Source organism: Stenella coeruleoalba (genome assembly GCF_951394435.1).
Source record: "Stenella coeruleoalba genome assembly, chromosome: 1".
NCBI classification, from domain to species: domain Eukaryota; kingdom Metazoa; phylum Chordata; class Mammalia; order Artiodactyla; family Delphinidae; genus Stenella; species Stenella coeruleoalba.
The window spans coordinates 88,621,812-88,638,521 of NC_137169.1; the positions used below are offsets into that span (position 1 = coordinate 88,621,812).

The 16,710-nt window shown below is 33.1% G+C and overlaps 1 protein-coding gene across 1 annotated transcript in view; it reads left to right on the top strand.

Annotated features, from left to right (window-relative positions):
• The window catches only part of SLC30A7 (solute carrier family 30 member 7), an 81,763-nt gene that overhangs the window by 19,984 nt on the left and 45,069 nt on the right, over window positions 1-16,710 (top strand). Inside the window, exons 6-8 of the mRNA XM_079915846.1 lie at window positions 7,691-7,834; window positions 11,828-11,878; window positions 15,139-15,274. Coding sequence (XP_079771972.1) covers window positions 7,691-7,834; window positions 11,828-11,878; window positions 15,139-15,274 — 331 coding nt within the window. The remainder of the gene's footprint in view (window positions 1-7,690; window positions 7,835-11,827; window positions 11,879-15,138; window positions 15,275-16,710) is intronic.

The window sequence follows — 16,710 nt, forward strand, 5'->3', positions numbered from 1 at the left end:
ATATTAATTCTTTGTTTTATGTGTTGCAAATATCTTTTCCTAGTCTATGGCTTGTCTATTTAAGCTTTTATATAGGGGTTTTTAATTTGGGTATAGTCTAGTTTTTCTGTCATATATTTTGTGGTATGTTTTCTGCTTTGTTTAAGGAATTTTCTGTCCCTGGGTCATAAACGTATTCTCTTATTATTTAATACTATGAAAACTTTGGTTTTATGGGTTTTTTCCCATCTACTTTGGTCCTTCATCTGTATGTAATTTATTTTTGTGATGGGGTGAGTTAGGACTTTTTTTTCTCGGTGTGAATGAATAAGCAGTTTTCTAAGCACCATTTATTAATCTGCTCTTTACATCATTGATATAAAAGGACACTTTTACCCTATATTAAATTGCCTTATGTATCAGATCTGGCCTGTTTATTTTGGCCACCCCACTATCACACTGGAATAATTGCTGTAAACTTTATGTTTTAATATCTGGTAGGGTTAATCCCATCTCTCTCTCTCTCTCTTTTTTTTCCCTCCAAAGTTGTTTGGGCCTGTCTTGCTCATTTGGTATTTTTCATCAACTAGTCAAGTTTTATGAAAAATATTTTTGGGATTTGATTGGGAATGCATTGTCTTTATGTTTATTGTGGAGAATTAATATCTTATATTTTGAGTCCTTTATTAAATTGTCTTAGGCACTTTAATAAAGATCTTTATATTTTTCATTTGGTTCATTTTTAGGTATTTGAAAAGTTTTTCTCACTATTAAGAATGAAAACAATTATTCCTGCTTGTCTTAATTACATAGCCAGGACCTCTAGAACAATGTTCATTAGAAATACTTATAGCTTATATCATTGTGTCAACCTGGATAATCACCTGGGTAGCTTTTAAAGAAACGTTGATGCCCAGGTTTAATCCCAGAATATTTACATCAGAATCTCTGGAGGAAGAGACCCAAACATCAGCATGTTTTGAAACTCTCCAGTCAACTTTAGTGTGCAGTAAAGGTTCAGAACCATTGCTTTAATAAAAGAACGCTACTAAAGTTTTGCCATTGGGTCTGATGTTTGTGGTCTGTTTCTGATAAAACTGGTTTATCAAGTTAAGGATATTTCTTTTTTTTTCTTTTCTTTTTTTTTTTTTTTTTTTTGCGGTACGCGGGCCTCTCACTGTTGTGGCCTCTCCCGTTGTGGAGCACAGGCTCCGGATGCGCAGGCTCAGGGGCCATGGCTCACGGGCCCAGCCGCTCCGCGGCATGTGGGATCTTCCCGGACCTGAGGACGAACCCATGTCCTCTGCATCAGCAGGCGGACTCTCAACCACTGCGCCACCAGGGAAGCCCTGTTTCTTTTTTTTCTGCATCTATTGAAGTAATCATTTTTTTTCCTGCTTTAGTTAATTTAAAGTTAGTAATTACATTGATAGATTTTCTCATGAGGAGCCGTCCTTAAATTTGGGGGTTAAAATTTAGGTCTGCGATCCATTTTGTGTCAATTTTGTGTATGGTGTGACGTCTGGGTCCAATGTCATTTTCTTGTATATAAGTGTCTGCTTTTCTCAATGGAATTTGCTAAAAGATTGTTTTTCTTTGTTGAATTGTCTTGGCACCCTTGTCAACAATCAATTGAGAGTTTACTTCTGGACTCTCAATTCTGTTTCATGGATCTATATGTCTGTCCTTAGGGCTAGAACCACACAGTCTTGATTAAGGTAGCTTTTGGGTACATTTTGAAATTAGAACATGTGAATTGTCCAACTTTATTCTTTTTTAAGGTTGTTTTGGCTACTCTGGGTCTCTTCTTGCATTTCCATGTAAATTTTAGGATCAGTTTGTCAATTTCTGCCCAAAAAAAAGGCAGCTGGGGTTTTGATAGGAATTGTACTGACTCTGTAGGTCAATTTGGGAATTACTGTCATCTTAACAATGTTAAGTCTCCTGATCCATGAACATGGGATGCCTTTCCATTTATTTGTAACTTCTTTGGTTTCTTGCAACAGTGTTTTGTAGTTGTTAGGGTACAAGTCTCACACTTCTTTTGTTAACTTTACTTGTAGGGCTTCTTTTTTTTTGCCTGCCATTATCAGTGGGATTGTTTTCTTTGGATTGCAAAATGGGATAAGGGATGCAGCTCATTTTTGTATATTGATATTGTGTCCTGCCACATTGCTGAAATAGCTCATTATTCTAACAGGTTTTTGGTGGATTCTTTAGAATTTTCTAAATACAAGCATACCTTATTTTATTGAGCTTTGCAGATTTCGCATTTTTTTACAAATTGAAGGTTTGTGGCAACCTTGCATCAAACCTATCAGCACTATTTTTCCAACACCATTTTCTTACTTCATGTCTCTGTGTCTCATTTTGGTAATTCTTGCAATATATCAACCTTTTTCATTATTATTATGTTTGTTATGATGATCTGTGATCAGTGATCTTTGATGTTACTACTGTGACTTGCTGAAGGCCCAGATGAATGCCAATCTGAATGCCTTTTTTTTATAACTTGTCTAAATGCCCTGGCCAGATCCTACAGTGTTAAATAGAAGTAGTGAGAATGGACATTCTTTTCTTTTTCCTGATTTTAGGGTGAAAGCATTCAATCTTTCTTTATTAAAGATGATTTTAGCTGTGTTAGCTATGGGTTCTTCAGAAATGCCCTTTAGACTGAGGAAGTTTTCTTTTTATTCCTAGTTTACTGGGCGTTTTCATCATGAAAGGGTATTGGATTTTATTAGTGATTTTTTTCTTTATTTTTGAAGATGATCAGTTGGGTTTTACCCTTTATTCTATTAATATGGTATATTACATTGCTTGATTTTCAGATACTAAAGCACCTTTGCATTCTTAGGATAAATCCCATTTGGCCATGGTTTATAATCCTTTTGACATATTGCTAGATTTGATTTGCTAGCATTTTGTTGAGGACTTTCGTGTTTATATTCTTAAGGGATATTTGTCTGTAGTTTTCTTTTGATATCTTTGGCTGGTGTTGGTATCAGGGTAATACTGGCCTTATATAATGAGTTGGGAAATGTTCCTTTCTCTTCTGTTATTTGGAGGACATGGGGAGAGTTTGTGAAGTAGCGGTACTTTTTAAATGTTTGGCAGAATTCACTTGTGAATCCTGGGCTTTTCTTTGTTGGCAGTTTTAAAATTATTCAGTTTTTTTGCTTGTTATAGGTCTATTATGATTTCTGTTTCCTATTGAGTCAGTTTCAGCAGTTTGTGTGTTTCTAGGAATTTGTCCATTTCATCTAAATAAATTATTATTGTTTATAGATATGTATTTAAAAGTGTGCCTTTTTTTTCTCATAAGATCAGCAGTGATTTTAGCAATTTATGCCTTCTCTCTTTTTTTTTCTTGGTCAGTCTAGTTATTTTTCCCTTTGGTTTTGTTGGTTTTTCTCCATTGATTTTCTTGTCTTCATTTCATTTTATTTCTGCTGTAATATTTATTACGCACTTTCTTCTCCTTGCTTTTGGGTTTAATTTTTTTCTTCTTTTTCTAATATTTTTAAGGTGGAAGATTAAATTATTGATTTGATTTTTTTTTTTTTTAGCACAAGCATAATAACTAAACATTTTTTTCTAAGCATTGCTATAATGTAAGTTTGGGTATGTCATGTTTTCATTTTTGTTCATCTCAAAGTATTTTTAAATTTCCCTTCTGATTTCTTCTTTGATCCATTAGTTATTCAGGGGTGTGTTTTTTGATTTTTTTCATATTTGTGAATTTCCCTAATTTTCTTCTGTTGTTGATTTCTGATTTAATTTCATTGTGATCAGATGACATACTTTTTATCGTTTCAAATTTTAAAAGTTTTGTTGAGTCTTGTTTTATGACCTAGCACTTGGTCTCTCCTGGAGACTCTTCCTTGTGCATGTGAGAAGAGTATGTATTCTGCTGTTAGGTGGGGTGTTCTGTAGCTGTCTGTTAAGTCTGATTTGTTCATAGTTGCTCAATCTTCCATTTCCTTGTTGAGCTTCTGCCTAGTTATCTACCCATTATTGAAAGTAGGGTATTGAAGTCTTCAACTATTATTGTTGTTTATTTTCCCAGTTAATTGTTTTAGTTTTTGCTTTATGTATTTTGGAGGTATGTTGTTCAGTTCATATATTTCTATAACCGTGGGATATCTTCCAGAGGGGTTGAACTTGTTATATAAGATGTTCTTTTTCTCTCACAATAAATTCTAGCTTATTGTATTAATAGCCATTATGGCACACGCACGCCATAATGCATGGTATTGGTATCCTTTTTTTTTTTTTTTTTTTTTGCGGTACGAGGGCCTCTCACTGTTGCAGCCTCTCCCGTTGCGGAACACAGGCTGTGGACGCGCAGGCTCAGCGGCCATGGCTCACGGGCCCAGCCGCTTCGCGGCATGTGGGATCTTCCCGGACCGGGGCACAAACCCGCGTCCCCTGCATCGGCAGGCAGACCCTCAACCACTGCGCCACCAGGGAAGCCCCTTTCTGTCCTTTTACTTGCAACTTATTTGTGTCTTTGAATCTAGAATTTGCTGACAGAATACAGCTGGATCATTTTTTTTTTAATCCATTCTGACAACCTCTGCCTTTTGATTGGGGTTTTTAAAAAATTTACATTTCATGTAATTACTACTAAGGTAGGATTTACATCTGCCATTTTAATATTTGTTGTCTGTATCTTTTGTCCTTTTTGTTACTCTGTTCCTCGATTCTTGTCTTTTAAATTAAATAGATATTTTTTAGTGTACCTTTTTAATTCTCTTCTTTTACTGTATATTTTTTAGTTATTTTCTTAACTGTTGCCCTGGGGATTACAAGTATCATCTTAACTTAAAACAGATTAATAGTAACTTAATAATTCAGATTAATAGTAATTTAATAATACACAAAACTTTGATATACCTTGATTCCCACCGCTCTTCTTTGTACTATTATTGTCAGATGAATTACACGTTTTATGTTTTAAGCCCATCGATACAGTTTTATAATTATTGCTTTATGCAGTTGTCTTTTATTGGGTTGGCCAAAAAGTCTATTCGGGTTTTTCTGTAAGATGTTACGGACAAACCTGAACGAACTTTTTGGCCAACCCAATATAATGTATAGGAGAAGAAACAAGTTACAAATAAAAAAATATGTTTATCCTCTCTTTCGTAATTACCTTTACTGGTGTTCTTTATTTTTTTGAGTGGATTTGAGTTACTGTTTAAGTGTCCTTTCATTTCATTTGTAGGGAATACTTCAGTTTATGTGGAAATGTCTAATTTTTCCTTTATATTTAAAGGAGACTTTAGTTGCATTTAGAATTCTTGGTTGAGTCTTTTTTTTAATTTTAGTTTTGTCATCCTATTGTCTTTTGGCCTCCATGATTTTGTGGTGAAGTCAGCATTTCATCTTGTTCAAGTTCCCTTGTATGTGATAAGTCATTTTTATCTTGCTATTCAATTTTCAAGATTTCTTTTTGATGTTCATCCATTTGACTGCAATGTCTTTAGATATGGCTCTATTTGAGTTTATTCTACTTGGAGTTTCCTGAGCTTCTTGAATGCGTAGATAATATTTTTCATCAAATTCGGGGAGTTTCCAGCCATTATTTCTTCAGATACTTTTTCTATCTCTTTTTCTTTCTCTTTTCTCTTTGAGACTCCCTTTATACTTAATTGGTACACTTGATGTTTTCACAGGTCTCTCAGGTTCATTTTTCTTGATTTTCTTTTCTTTCCCTGCTTTTCAGAGTGGATAATCTCTATTGATCCATCTTCAAGTTTGCTGTTGTTGCAGCCCAGATCTGTGGTTGAGCCCTTCTAAAGTGGATATTTTATTTTAGTTATTTCTTTTTAACTTCAGGGTTTCTGTTTGGTTTTCTTTTCTTTTCTTTTTTTTTTAAATTTATTTTATTTATTTACTTTTGGCCGTGTTGGGTCTTCGTTGCTGCACACGGGCTTTCTCTAGTTGTGGCGAGCGGGGGCTACTCTTCGTTGCGGTGCGCGGGCTTCTCATGGTGGTGGCTTCTCTTGTTGCGAAGTACGGGCTCTAGGCATGCAGGCTTCAATAGTTGTGGCACGTGGGCTTAGTTGCTCTGTGGCATGTGGGATCTTCCTGGATCAGGGCTCGAACCTGTGTCCCCTGCATCAGCTGGTGGATTCTTAACCACTGCACCACCAGGGAAGTCCTCTGTTTGGTTTTCTAATAGATAGATAATTTCTGTTTCTTTGTTAATTTTCTCTACTTGATGAGTCATCATTATTATACTTTCATCCTTTAGACATGGTTTCCTTTAGTTCTTTGATCATATTTATAAGAGCTGATCTAAAGTTTTTGTTTATTACGTTCAAAATCTGAGTACCCTTCAGGAATATTTTCTCTTGGCTGGTTTTTCTCCTGTATATATGGCATACTTGCTTCTTTTTTTCCATGTCTTATAATTTTTTTGTTGAAAACTGGACCTTTTATATTAAAATGACACTGATATCAGATTACTTCACCCTCTCAGAGTTTGTTGTTGCTGATATTATTGTAGTTTTTTTTTCTGTTGTATGACATCCTTGGATTAATTCATTTCCTGCAGTGTATGGCTATTGAATTCTCAAAGCTGAACTCTGAGTCTGATAATTATCACATTGAGAATAGAGATTTTTTTCAGGGAACTGAAAGTTTGGACAAAATATTGACTGTGCTCTGGACATGGTGCTTTTAACAGTGCTTCAGAAGAAATCAGATCTCTCCACTGTCTGCACAGCTGCTGGCTTTTGGCTATTCTCAACTGAGCTGAGGCAGGAAGTGGAATGGCATAGCCCCAAGTTAAAACATCAAGACCCTGCTATCTTACTGAGGTTTGGTAGTTTCTTGGGTAGATGATTTTCAGTTCCTTTTGTGGTTTTGGTTAATTGTCAGAGTTCTGAAATTTTTTAGTTGTGTTCCACATATTTTTGTTGTTTTAGGAGAGCTAGTTTGCCCACATCCTCTGTCCACCATTCTGGAAGTTGATTTCCCCATTATTCATGATTTTTCCTGTAATGCAATGCTGAATTTGATTTTCTGGTATTTAGGATTTTTGTAAATATAAGTGATATTTTTGAATTAGGTAACATCCAGTCTTTTTCTATGCTTTGGAATAGTTTGTAGAAGATGTTTCTATGATGGTTTAGTAGTTTTTAGGTCTGCTATGGAGAAATGATTCCCCACTGTTTTGTGCTTTTTTTCCCCTAAGGATTCTACCTGCTTTAATTTTACTGATCCTTTTACCAAATGCAGCTGCTTCCCTGCCTCTGTCTTAATGTGACCATATGCATGCATTGTTTTATCTTTGTTAGTATGTATAATAGTACTTGGCAAAGTTTTGGCCAAGATTTTGTCTGTATTGTTCACTGCTTTATCCCTAGTGCCTAGAATGATGCTGTAACATAATGTGTTCCAAATGAATGAATGAACAACATTGTCTAATCTCTTTAAATATTTGTGTACTTCTCACTTATTTTCATCTCCAGTAAAGTCTACTGGAGATGAAAATCTACTTCCTTCCATGCTTTTATTTCCTTCCTGTACTTTATACTATACAATACTATACAGTATTGTTTTAATGAATCTGTAGCACTTTCTACAAGTAAATCGAATCTGGTTTTAGAGCCAATTCTTTTCACTAATGTCAGTATTATTGTAACCATTAAATAATATATTTTTACATAACTTTTGTTCTAACACTCTTTGTTTTTAGGCCATGGACACAGTCATTCCCTCTTTAACGGTGCTCTGGATCAGGCACATGGCCATGGAGATCATTGCCATAGTCATGAATTGAAACATGGTGCTGCACATAGCCATGATCACGCTCATGGACATGGACACTTTCATTCTCATGGTGAGTATAGCCTAAATGCTTTCAAGTGGACAGTTTTTTAAATAAACAGAAATTGCGTAGATTAATTTTTGTAGTTGAAATAATCTGTTAAAAATATTGCAATCAAGTTCCTTTCTAATGAGTCAGACTGAATGGTTTCCTGGACTAGTTTATTTTTAGTATATAATGAAATTAACTTGGCATAGGCAGTGATTGTAGCTTTTTTCAGTGAGTTTATTATAATAAAATGCCACTATTTTAAATGAGTGTCAGTGAATGAGGAACTATTGCATTTTAGCAAATGATTTTTTTGAAGTATACTGAGGCCTTTTGTGCCATATATAGGCTTATAAAAATATGACAGTTTTCAATTTTTCACATTTTTCTTGTAATTTTGATAGCTATCACCTGATATTTACCTCCATCTTTATATGCTAACTTATATAGTACTAGGTACTAAATTATAAGGTATTTATCAACTTAATTAACATTGAATTTTAAAATTATATTTAAATAGTTTATTCACAAAATTTTAGAATATAGATTAATAGATAGAAGCTGCTTAGGTGATACCATTTTATTAATCTTTAAATAAATTATATGCTTAAAAATTGTCTGTACTTGGCACACAGACCAAATCCTAAAGCTTTCAATTTGAAAATATGAAATGGGCCTTATAGATTAAATACTAAGCCCCTAATTTTTTCAGTCTCTAACATTTGCTATATTTTTGTAACTATTACACTGATATGCTTTAAAACCTGCGTTTCTAAGTTTTTTGCTCACATGCATCCCAAAATAATTTTGAAAAACCGTATATTGCTCACAGTTTTAAGATGATTTCTAAAAAAATTTGTTTAAATAATTGCAAAGAATGTAATTTCTGATACCTTATAGATTATATTTTAGAAAGAAACTTCCATATTACTCTTGAATATAGTCAATCAGTGGACTCTAAATACCTTAGTGATTTGAGACCCACTGTCACCCATTCAAAAGTGCATAAACAGTTATAAATTTTACAGCATCCTGTTTCTCCTTGAATTCTTATTTCTATTCCACTTCCTTTCCAGAATTTTATAAAATGGAGTATATTTAAGTCCTTAGTTGACCATCTCTTATATTTCTTGGCAATAAAATATGTATATAAATTAAAATATTTTATTTCTTAGGAACACAAGACAACATTTAAACATTTCTTTTGGATGGAGTTATTGTAGCGTTTACTAGTATAAAGTCAATGAAAATAATTCTGTTTTGATTTTTGATATGTATATAAACATAAAGCAACATTTTATTTGAAATACATATCTTTTTTTATTTTATATGGCTGTGTTGGGGCTTCATTGCTGCACACGGGCTTTCTCTAGTTGTGGCAAGCAGGGGCTACTCTTCGTTGCGGTGCGCGGACTTCTCATTGCGGCGGCTTCTCTTGTTGTGGAGCACGGGCTCTCGGCACATGGGCTTCAGTAGTTGTGGCACGTGGGCTTAGTAGTTGGGCTTGCAGCCTCTAGAGTGCAGGCTTCGTAGTTGTGGCGCACGAGCTTAGTTGCTCCATGGCATATGGGATCTTCCCAGACCAGGCAGATCCCAAGATATTGATAAGATATATTCAATATCTTATCGAACCCATGTCCCCTGCACTGGCAGGCGGATTCTTAACCACTGCATCACCAGGGAAGTCCCTGAAATGCATATCTTAATGATATGACTGGAAGTCTTTTTTTCCTCAACTAGTTTATGGATAAGTAACACTTATTAGCATAAAACAGGTTTGGCATCAATTCTGTTCCTATTTTCCATCCTTATAATGTAAGTATCAATACTAAGAAACTTTAAGGAATTCTGTTATAGCAGTTTCACTTAATTCTTTGAACATCTTCAGAATTACATTCCAAAAATTACATGACCTATCACCAAATGTTATTTTTATGACTTAAATATAAGACATGACACTATAAAACTCCTAGAAGAGGACACAGGCAAAACATTCTCTGACATAAATCGTACCAATGTTTTCTTAGGTCACACTCCCAAGGCAATAGAAATAAAGGCAAAAGTAAACAAATGGGACCTAATCAAATTTATAAGCTTTTGCACAGCAAAGGAAACCATAAACAAAATGAAAAAACAACCTACAGACTGGAAGAAAATATTTGCAAACAATGAGACCGACAAGGGTTTAATTTCCAAAATATACAAACAGCTCATACAACTCAATAACAAAAAAACAAACAACCCAATTTAAAAAAAGGGCAGAAAACCTAAATAGACATTTCTCCAAAGACATACAGGTAGCCAATAGGCACATGAAAAGATGCTCAACATCGTTAACTATTGGAGAAATGAAAATCAGAACTACAATGAGGTATCACCTCACACCACTCAGAATGACCATCATTAAAAAGTCTACAGATAACAAATGCTGGAGAGGGTTTGGAGAAAAGGGAACCCTCCTGCACTGTTGGCAGGAATGTAAATTGGTACAGCCACTGTGGAAAACAGTATGGAGGTTCCTTAAAAAACTAGAAATAGAGTTGACGTATGATCAGCAGTCCCACTCCTGGGCATATATCTGGAGAAAACTCTAATTCAAAAAGATACATGCACCCCAATGTTCATAGCAGCACTGTTTACAATAGCCAAGACATGGAAGCACCCTAAATGTCCATCAACAGATGAATAGATAAGAAAGATGTGGTATATATACACAACGGAATACTACTCAGCCATAAGAAGGAATGAAGTAATGCCATTTGCAGCAATGTGGATGGACCTAGAGATTATCATACTAAGTGAAGTAAGTCAGAAAGAGAAAGACAAATACCATATGGTATCACTTATATGTGGAATCTAAAATATGACACAAATGAACTTATTTACAAAACAGAAATAGACTCACAGACATAGAAAACAGACTTATGGTCCAAAGGGGAAAGGGGGTGGGAGAGGGATAAATTAGGAGTTTGGGATTAGGAGCAGATACAAACTACTATATATAAAATAGATAAACAATAAAGTCTTACTGTATAGCACAGGAAACTGTATTCAATATCTTATAATAAACCATAATGGAAAAGGAAAAAAAAAAGACTGTCTTTATCTCAACCAACTATGTATAGACAGAAATCTCATGCTCCGATTAGGAACTGCATTTTTAGAAGAGTTACACTTTTGACTATCAGGATTTTCAAGGTAGCTCCATCTTTCTCCCCACGCAGCAGTGCCATATTAAGACAGAAGTCATTGTGTAGCCTTATGCTTTTATACTTCTTCTGGCATTGTTACAGTGTTCCATCAAAGATGTAGTAACAAGGGTGTGTCCACTCTTTGGTGCTGTGGGCCAAGAACCATGACTGTTAGTCATGATCAGAAAGCTCGTCAGTCCACTTGATGATCCCATAACAAACATTGCTGATCTTTTACATTGTTTACCTGTATTTTCTGCTTTGATGTTAATGCTGATTAGTAATCTTCCAAGTATAAAAATTGCAGTATTTTTTCATTTCGTCATTATAAAGGCAATATGAAAAAGTATTTTTATCTCTTCTATATGAAAAGCTTGCCACGTTCATCTAGAAGTTATTGGGAAACTGTTTGCCATAGTCCAGTTTTCCTGGATGCCGTCCTGGCTTCATTTCTTGGTCTTCTATAATATCAAGTAGTAGTTTTATTTTTTCTGGATTTTCCAATTGTAAAATTGTTACAGCAGGCTCTGTAAGGTATGTTATGAATATTAGAAGACTCAGTGTTTTTATTTACGTTTTTTTTTTTACTAGATTGCTTAATATAATAATTTCCTAAATACTCTGTACTGTTGATGCAGTTTGAAATTTCCTATGTCTATCTTCATTTAATTACCATATTAAATTTTAAAAATAATTTTGTAGGTCTGATGTGGCTATATAGTCATGCATCCTTCACGATACATTTGAATGAAAAGTACTCTGAGTTGCAAAAATTGAATCAGGAATGAAGACATGTTTTAAAATAATTTAACTTAACTCTCTACAGATGGCCCCTCCTTAAAAGAAACAACAGGACCCAGTAGACAGATTTTACAAGGTATGACAAGCAATTTGTATATTTCTCAGTTTTATGAAACTGTTTTCGTAGTTTTGAGCTATCTGAAGTTTTCCTTTAAGAAAAATTTTTAACACAGTATTTGTGTTTAAAATGTTAGCCTTCCTAGTCGATTTTTTAATATATACTATTAGGTATATTAGCAGATGTTCTTTTAACTGTCACTAGGCTGTTTTCTCAGATTTAATAAGAAGATTAAAATATTCAGAAACGATACTGCTTAAATCTAAATAAATACTCATGCCAGTGCCTTTAGTAACACCGTAATATTTAGCAATAACTATATTAGTAATAAATAATAGTATGATTGCCTTTGTAGAATTATTAAATAACTTTTCCAAGAATAACATTCAACATGTATTTATGTTGTGGAAAAATTTAATGCTAAAAATGTAATGCATCCAAACTCAAATAATGTACAGAGCTAAGAGTGAATCCTAATGTAAACTGTGAACTTGGGTCATAATGATGTGTCAGTTGTAACAAATGTACTACTCTGGTGGGGGAGGTTGACAATGAGGGAGGTTATGCCTGAATTGGAACAGTGGGCATAAGGGAAATCTCTATCTTCCACTTAGTTTTGCTGTGAACCTAAAACTGCTCTCAAAAATAAAGTCTATTATATTTAAAAAAAAATGCAAAGGGAGATCTTTCTCATATCCATAGGCATCAAATGATGACACCTAAAGAGGACTTACATATTATGTAAAATGATATATTACAGAATTTTACAAGCTAGAGAAAATCAGTCTTGTCTATGAACTATGGTAGTTTCTTTTTTGGGATGTGAACCAACCTTTGGCTCTGGATTTCCATATAAACTTCACTGTCACAGTTGCTAATTTGCAGCTCCCCATTTTCCTGCCTTTATTAACTTTTGACTGCAGTCTGACTTTCTCACTAGCTTGTGATCCAACTTCAACTGTACTTATTTTTATTTTCTCCTCTATTCTTTGATATAGTTCTTGCTTTTTATTTTTTCACTGTGAATATGTTCCTCCATACTGAAGAGCTTATTTCAGGAGGCTTAAATGTGTCTTGTAGTGACTAGTTTTCCATTTGTGAAATACACAGAATTGTTTTAGGACAGCATTTGCTGAAATAGCTTGTAATCATGCATATGTAATGCATCTGTATCCAGTGCTACAAATTTAGCCTTGATAATAAGAATTTAGTTTTAGTCTTGGAAATCATCACAAGTTGAGGGAAGGGAGGTCAGATTTGCATTCCTAATTATCTTTTATACAAGCTGTTGTGAAAATTAGCTTGTATTTTCAGAGTATCCATTAATTTATGGTGGCTGAAGCAGCCCAGTAGAAAGCTGAAGGTTAGGATAACTTCTAGGTACTAAAACTTTTCCATATAGATACTCACATGAAAAACTGACTTCACTGAATTTTTCAGTTATTTGCTGCATTTTCAATATGACCCCTGGCTTTGTAGGTTCTTGGGCAGTTAAAATATCAGTATCCTACCAAGTCTTTTAAGGGTTTTAATTTTTATATAAGTTAAACATGTTAGTTTAGATTTCTCTCTGTAGTGATTTTCTTCTTGAAAGAGTTACTGGAAAGTAAGAAGGGCTTAGTTAGTTAATGACATTTGCTAGTAAAGCCAGTTTTCAGGTCAGCAAATAAGATGTAGCCAGGGACTTGCCAGTCAAAGGAAAATCAAGAACCTTTGTTCTTTTCTTTTTCCTTTTCAGTGTTTAGAGCTGCTTTCAATTCTGGTCCTACCAAAACATTGATTAAAGAATGTATTAAAATTTAAAATCACATATCACTTAAGAGTTTTGAAGGTTAGGGACCCTCAATCCACTTCCATGTGTATCTTCCTCCAGTTTTAATTTTAAAACTTAAAGTGGTCCCAAAATTTATTAACCTATTTAATTCTTTGTTATATGAAACACCATAGAGAAATAGAATATTTTTTTCATAAGTGTGCTTGTAACATATTTTTTGTTACAGAAAAAAGAGCTGTTAACTTTTTGAAGAGTTGTTGTAAAGGTCAATGCTGTGTACAAATGAAAAAGCATATTAGGTACTGAGGAATCAGTTACATTTGGTATTAATACATGATATAAAATTCCACATTAGCAGATTGATTGAAGCATATTTTCTTAGAGTGTGTTAAGATTCAATTCAGGTGTATTAAGATTCAATTAACAACTTGTTAATAGTCCATTTTTAAATTATTAGAAAGTGTTTTCAAGTTTAAATAAATCTGTTTTATACCTAAAACATAATTGGGTTACCTTTAATTGCTTATTGAATAATAAAAAAGAAAAATAAGTATTTCTAAAGTAGACACATGGTTTCACACATCAGATATTTCTTTTCAGATAGAGTAGTTGATGCTGTTGAAGAATGTTCTATTTCTAGCAACATGTGGTTGAGGTTTGTTTAAGATACAGTGTTTTGCTATACAGTAAATTTTACCTGTTACAGATCTAAATGTTGAATAATTTGTCTTAGTTAAAATTTTTTTAAATAATGTATACTAAACTTAATTTTTGACATTTTTTTAATGGTTTTCCAGTCAAGTATCAATTATTAAATGTTAATATATCTAGGTTCTTGGGCAGAGTATCAGTATCCTACTAATGTAATATTTAATTATTAAAAGTTCAAAATATATTTACGTCCACTTTAAAATATTCAAATCTCTACTTTCTTTCATATCAGGTTTGAGTTTAGTGTGTAACTTTAGGTAACAATACCTTCAGGATAATTACCAGGATTAGCAGTATGGTCCTTAGGAAATTCTAGTCTCAAATGGTAATAATTTTAATTACCAGCAGAGGGCTCTGTGTGTACATATATTTGTAGTTATAAACAATGTTTTCTTGACTGATTCTTTCAGCCTAATGCAGTTTTCTTCTAACAAAGTATTAATTAACTTCTGGACTCTTAACCAGAGACGAATGTGCACAAAAAATTTTTTAAATCAGTTATTTCTCTACTTCTTCATTTATATTATAGCAAAATACTAAGGACCATTAAGAGCAAGCATAACTTAATGAGTCAAATATTTTAACCCCTGCTGTTTTTTAAAAGGAAAGATTATTTCAATTCCCAAAGGTACTATCAATATTACTTCTTTACTAAACAGTGAATCTGCATTCTTACTGATTTTCAAATTGCTAGTTTTTTATATATAAAATCAAGAATATAGTTTTAAGAAATATTTGCATTTTCAGTTGATCAGAAAATGTTATTTTGATTTTCATTATGTTTTATTTCTAGGTGTATTTTTACACATTCTAGCAGATACACTTGGGAGTATCGGTGTAATTGTCTCTGCCATCATGATGCAGAATTTTGGTCTAATGATAGCAGATCCTATTTGTTCAATCCTGATAGCCATGCTCATAGTTTTAAGGTAAGTGTTGGTATGTTACTTTCAGGTATTAAAATGAGAGGTGATAAATATACTACTTAAATTACAGATCTAAATTATTATTATGTTGGGGGTTTTTTGGTCTTTAACAAATTTCTACATAGATTATTTCTCTTTTCATCTTACTGTTTTTTCTGTGTTTACCTAGGGTTTGATATTTCTTTTTGGTGTTTAGTAATTGATCTTCTGTAAATCAAATCAGTAGTAATTTTCTTAAATCCAACACTATATCTGTAGAGTAGAACATTAGAAATATAAAATGTATTAATGTTAGAATATTATTCCTTTGACATCTGTCTTTTGCGCTATCAAATGCAAAAGAATATTAAAATCTCTTCTAGAACAATTTTTAATTTATAAAGTTATATTATCATTGCAGAAGTCTTATAAAATTGCTTACTGAAGTATATTTATGTCCTTCTCCCTATCTAGATTATAAATTCTTGAGGAAGAATCTATCTTTTAGCTCTTTGGCTTTCTGTTGCCTGTCATAGTACCAATGTGTATGTAAAAGTGTGTGTGAGTGTGTATAAATTCTCAATAAATATTTTCTGAATTAGTGTATGGTTACTATCTCTTAAATTTCTGTCAAGTTATTTTATTATTATTTTAATTTTTATCAGAATAATGGAACATTATGTGCCTTTATTTCACAATCTGAATTATTCATATAGATATGTCTTGACTGGACTGTTTTTGTCTAATTTATCCATATGATTTTACTGTTAGTAAAGCTATCTTTGTAATGATAAAAGAGCTATTAGAGGGCAGACTGTGATGATTTTTATAGCTTGCAGTTGAATAGAATAGACTTTAAAAATTACAATGAAATTATAATCTTATAAATTAGTCATAAACGTAGGTTTTCAAGTTTTTGCTTAAAAAATAGGATACAGTATACATTTTAAACATGCAGATTATTTTAAATTTTTCTTTAAATTATTTGTACTAGGAATCAGCTCTGCTATGTAAAAATCTTTTATAAAACTCAGAATCTCCTTTCTTCATCTTTGGAAATCTTACATATTTCCTTGAAAGTTCAGCTTGGATTCACATTTTCTATGAAACTTAACTCCTGATAGATTTGGTAACTTACATCTGTACCTCTTTATTTGCATGTTCAGTGTTTATTTTATTTTGTTATTTGCATGTTATAATTTGTGGCTGCTTCTAATACTTCTTAGAGTAGGATCTTAATCTTTATTTTCCTTTGTCTCCACTCATATTATCCTAATTCTCCTATCATTTGTTGCTTGGAAGAGATTGACCTTTCTGTCTCCCTCTAATTTCTTTTCCACATTGTGACCAAAGTGATCTTTCTTTAATGAAGATTATGGTACATGGAAAAATAATCTTGCTTTAAATCGTGCCATGGCTTTCTTGCCCTCAGGATAAAGTCTGAATTCCTCAGTAGGCCT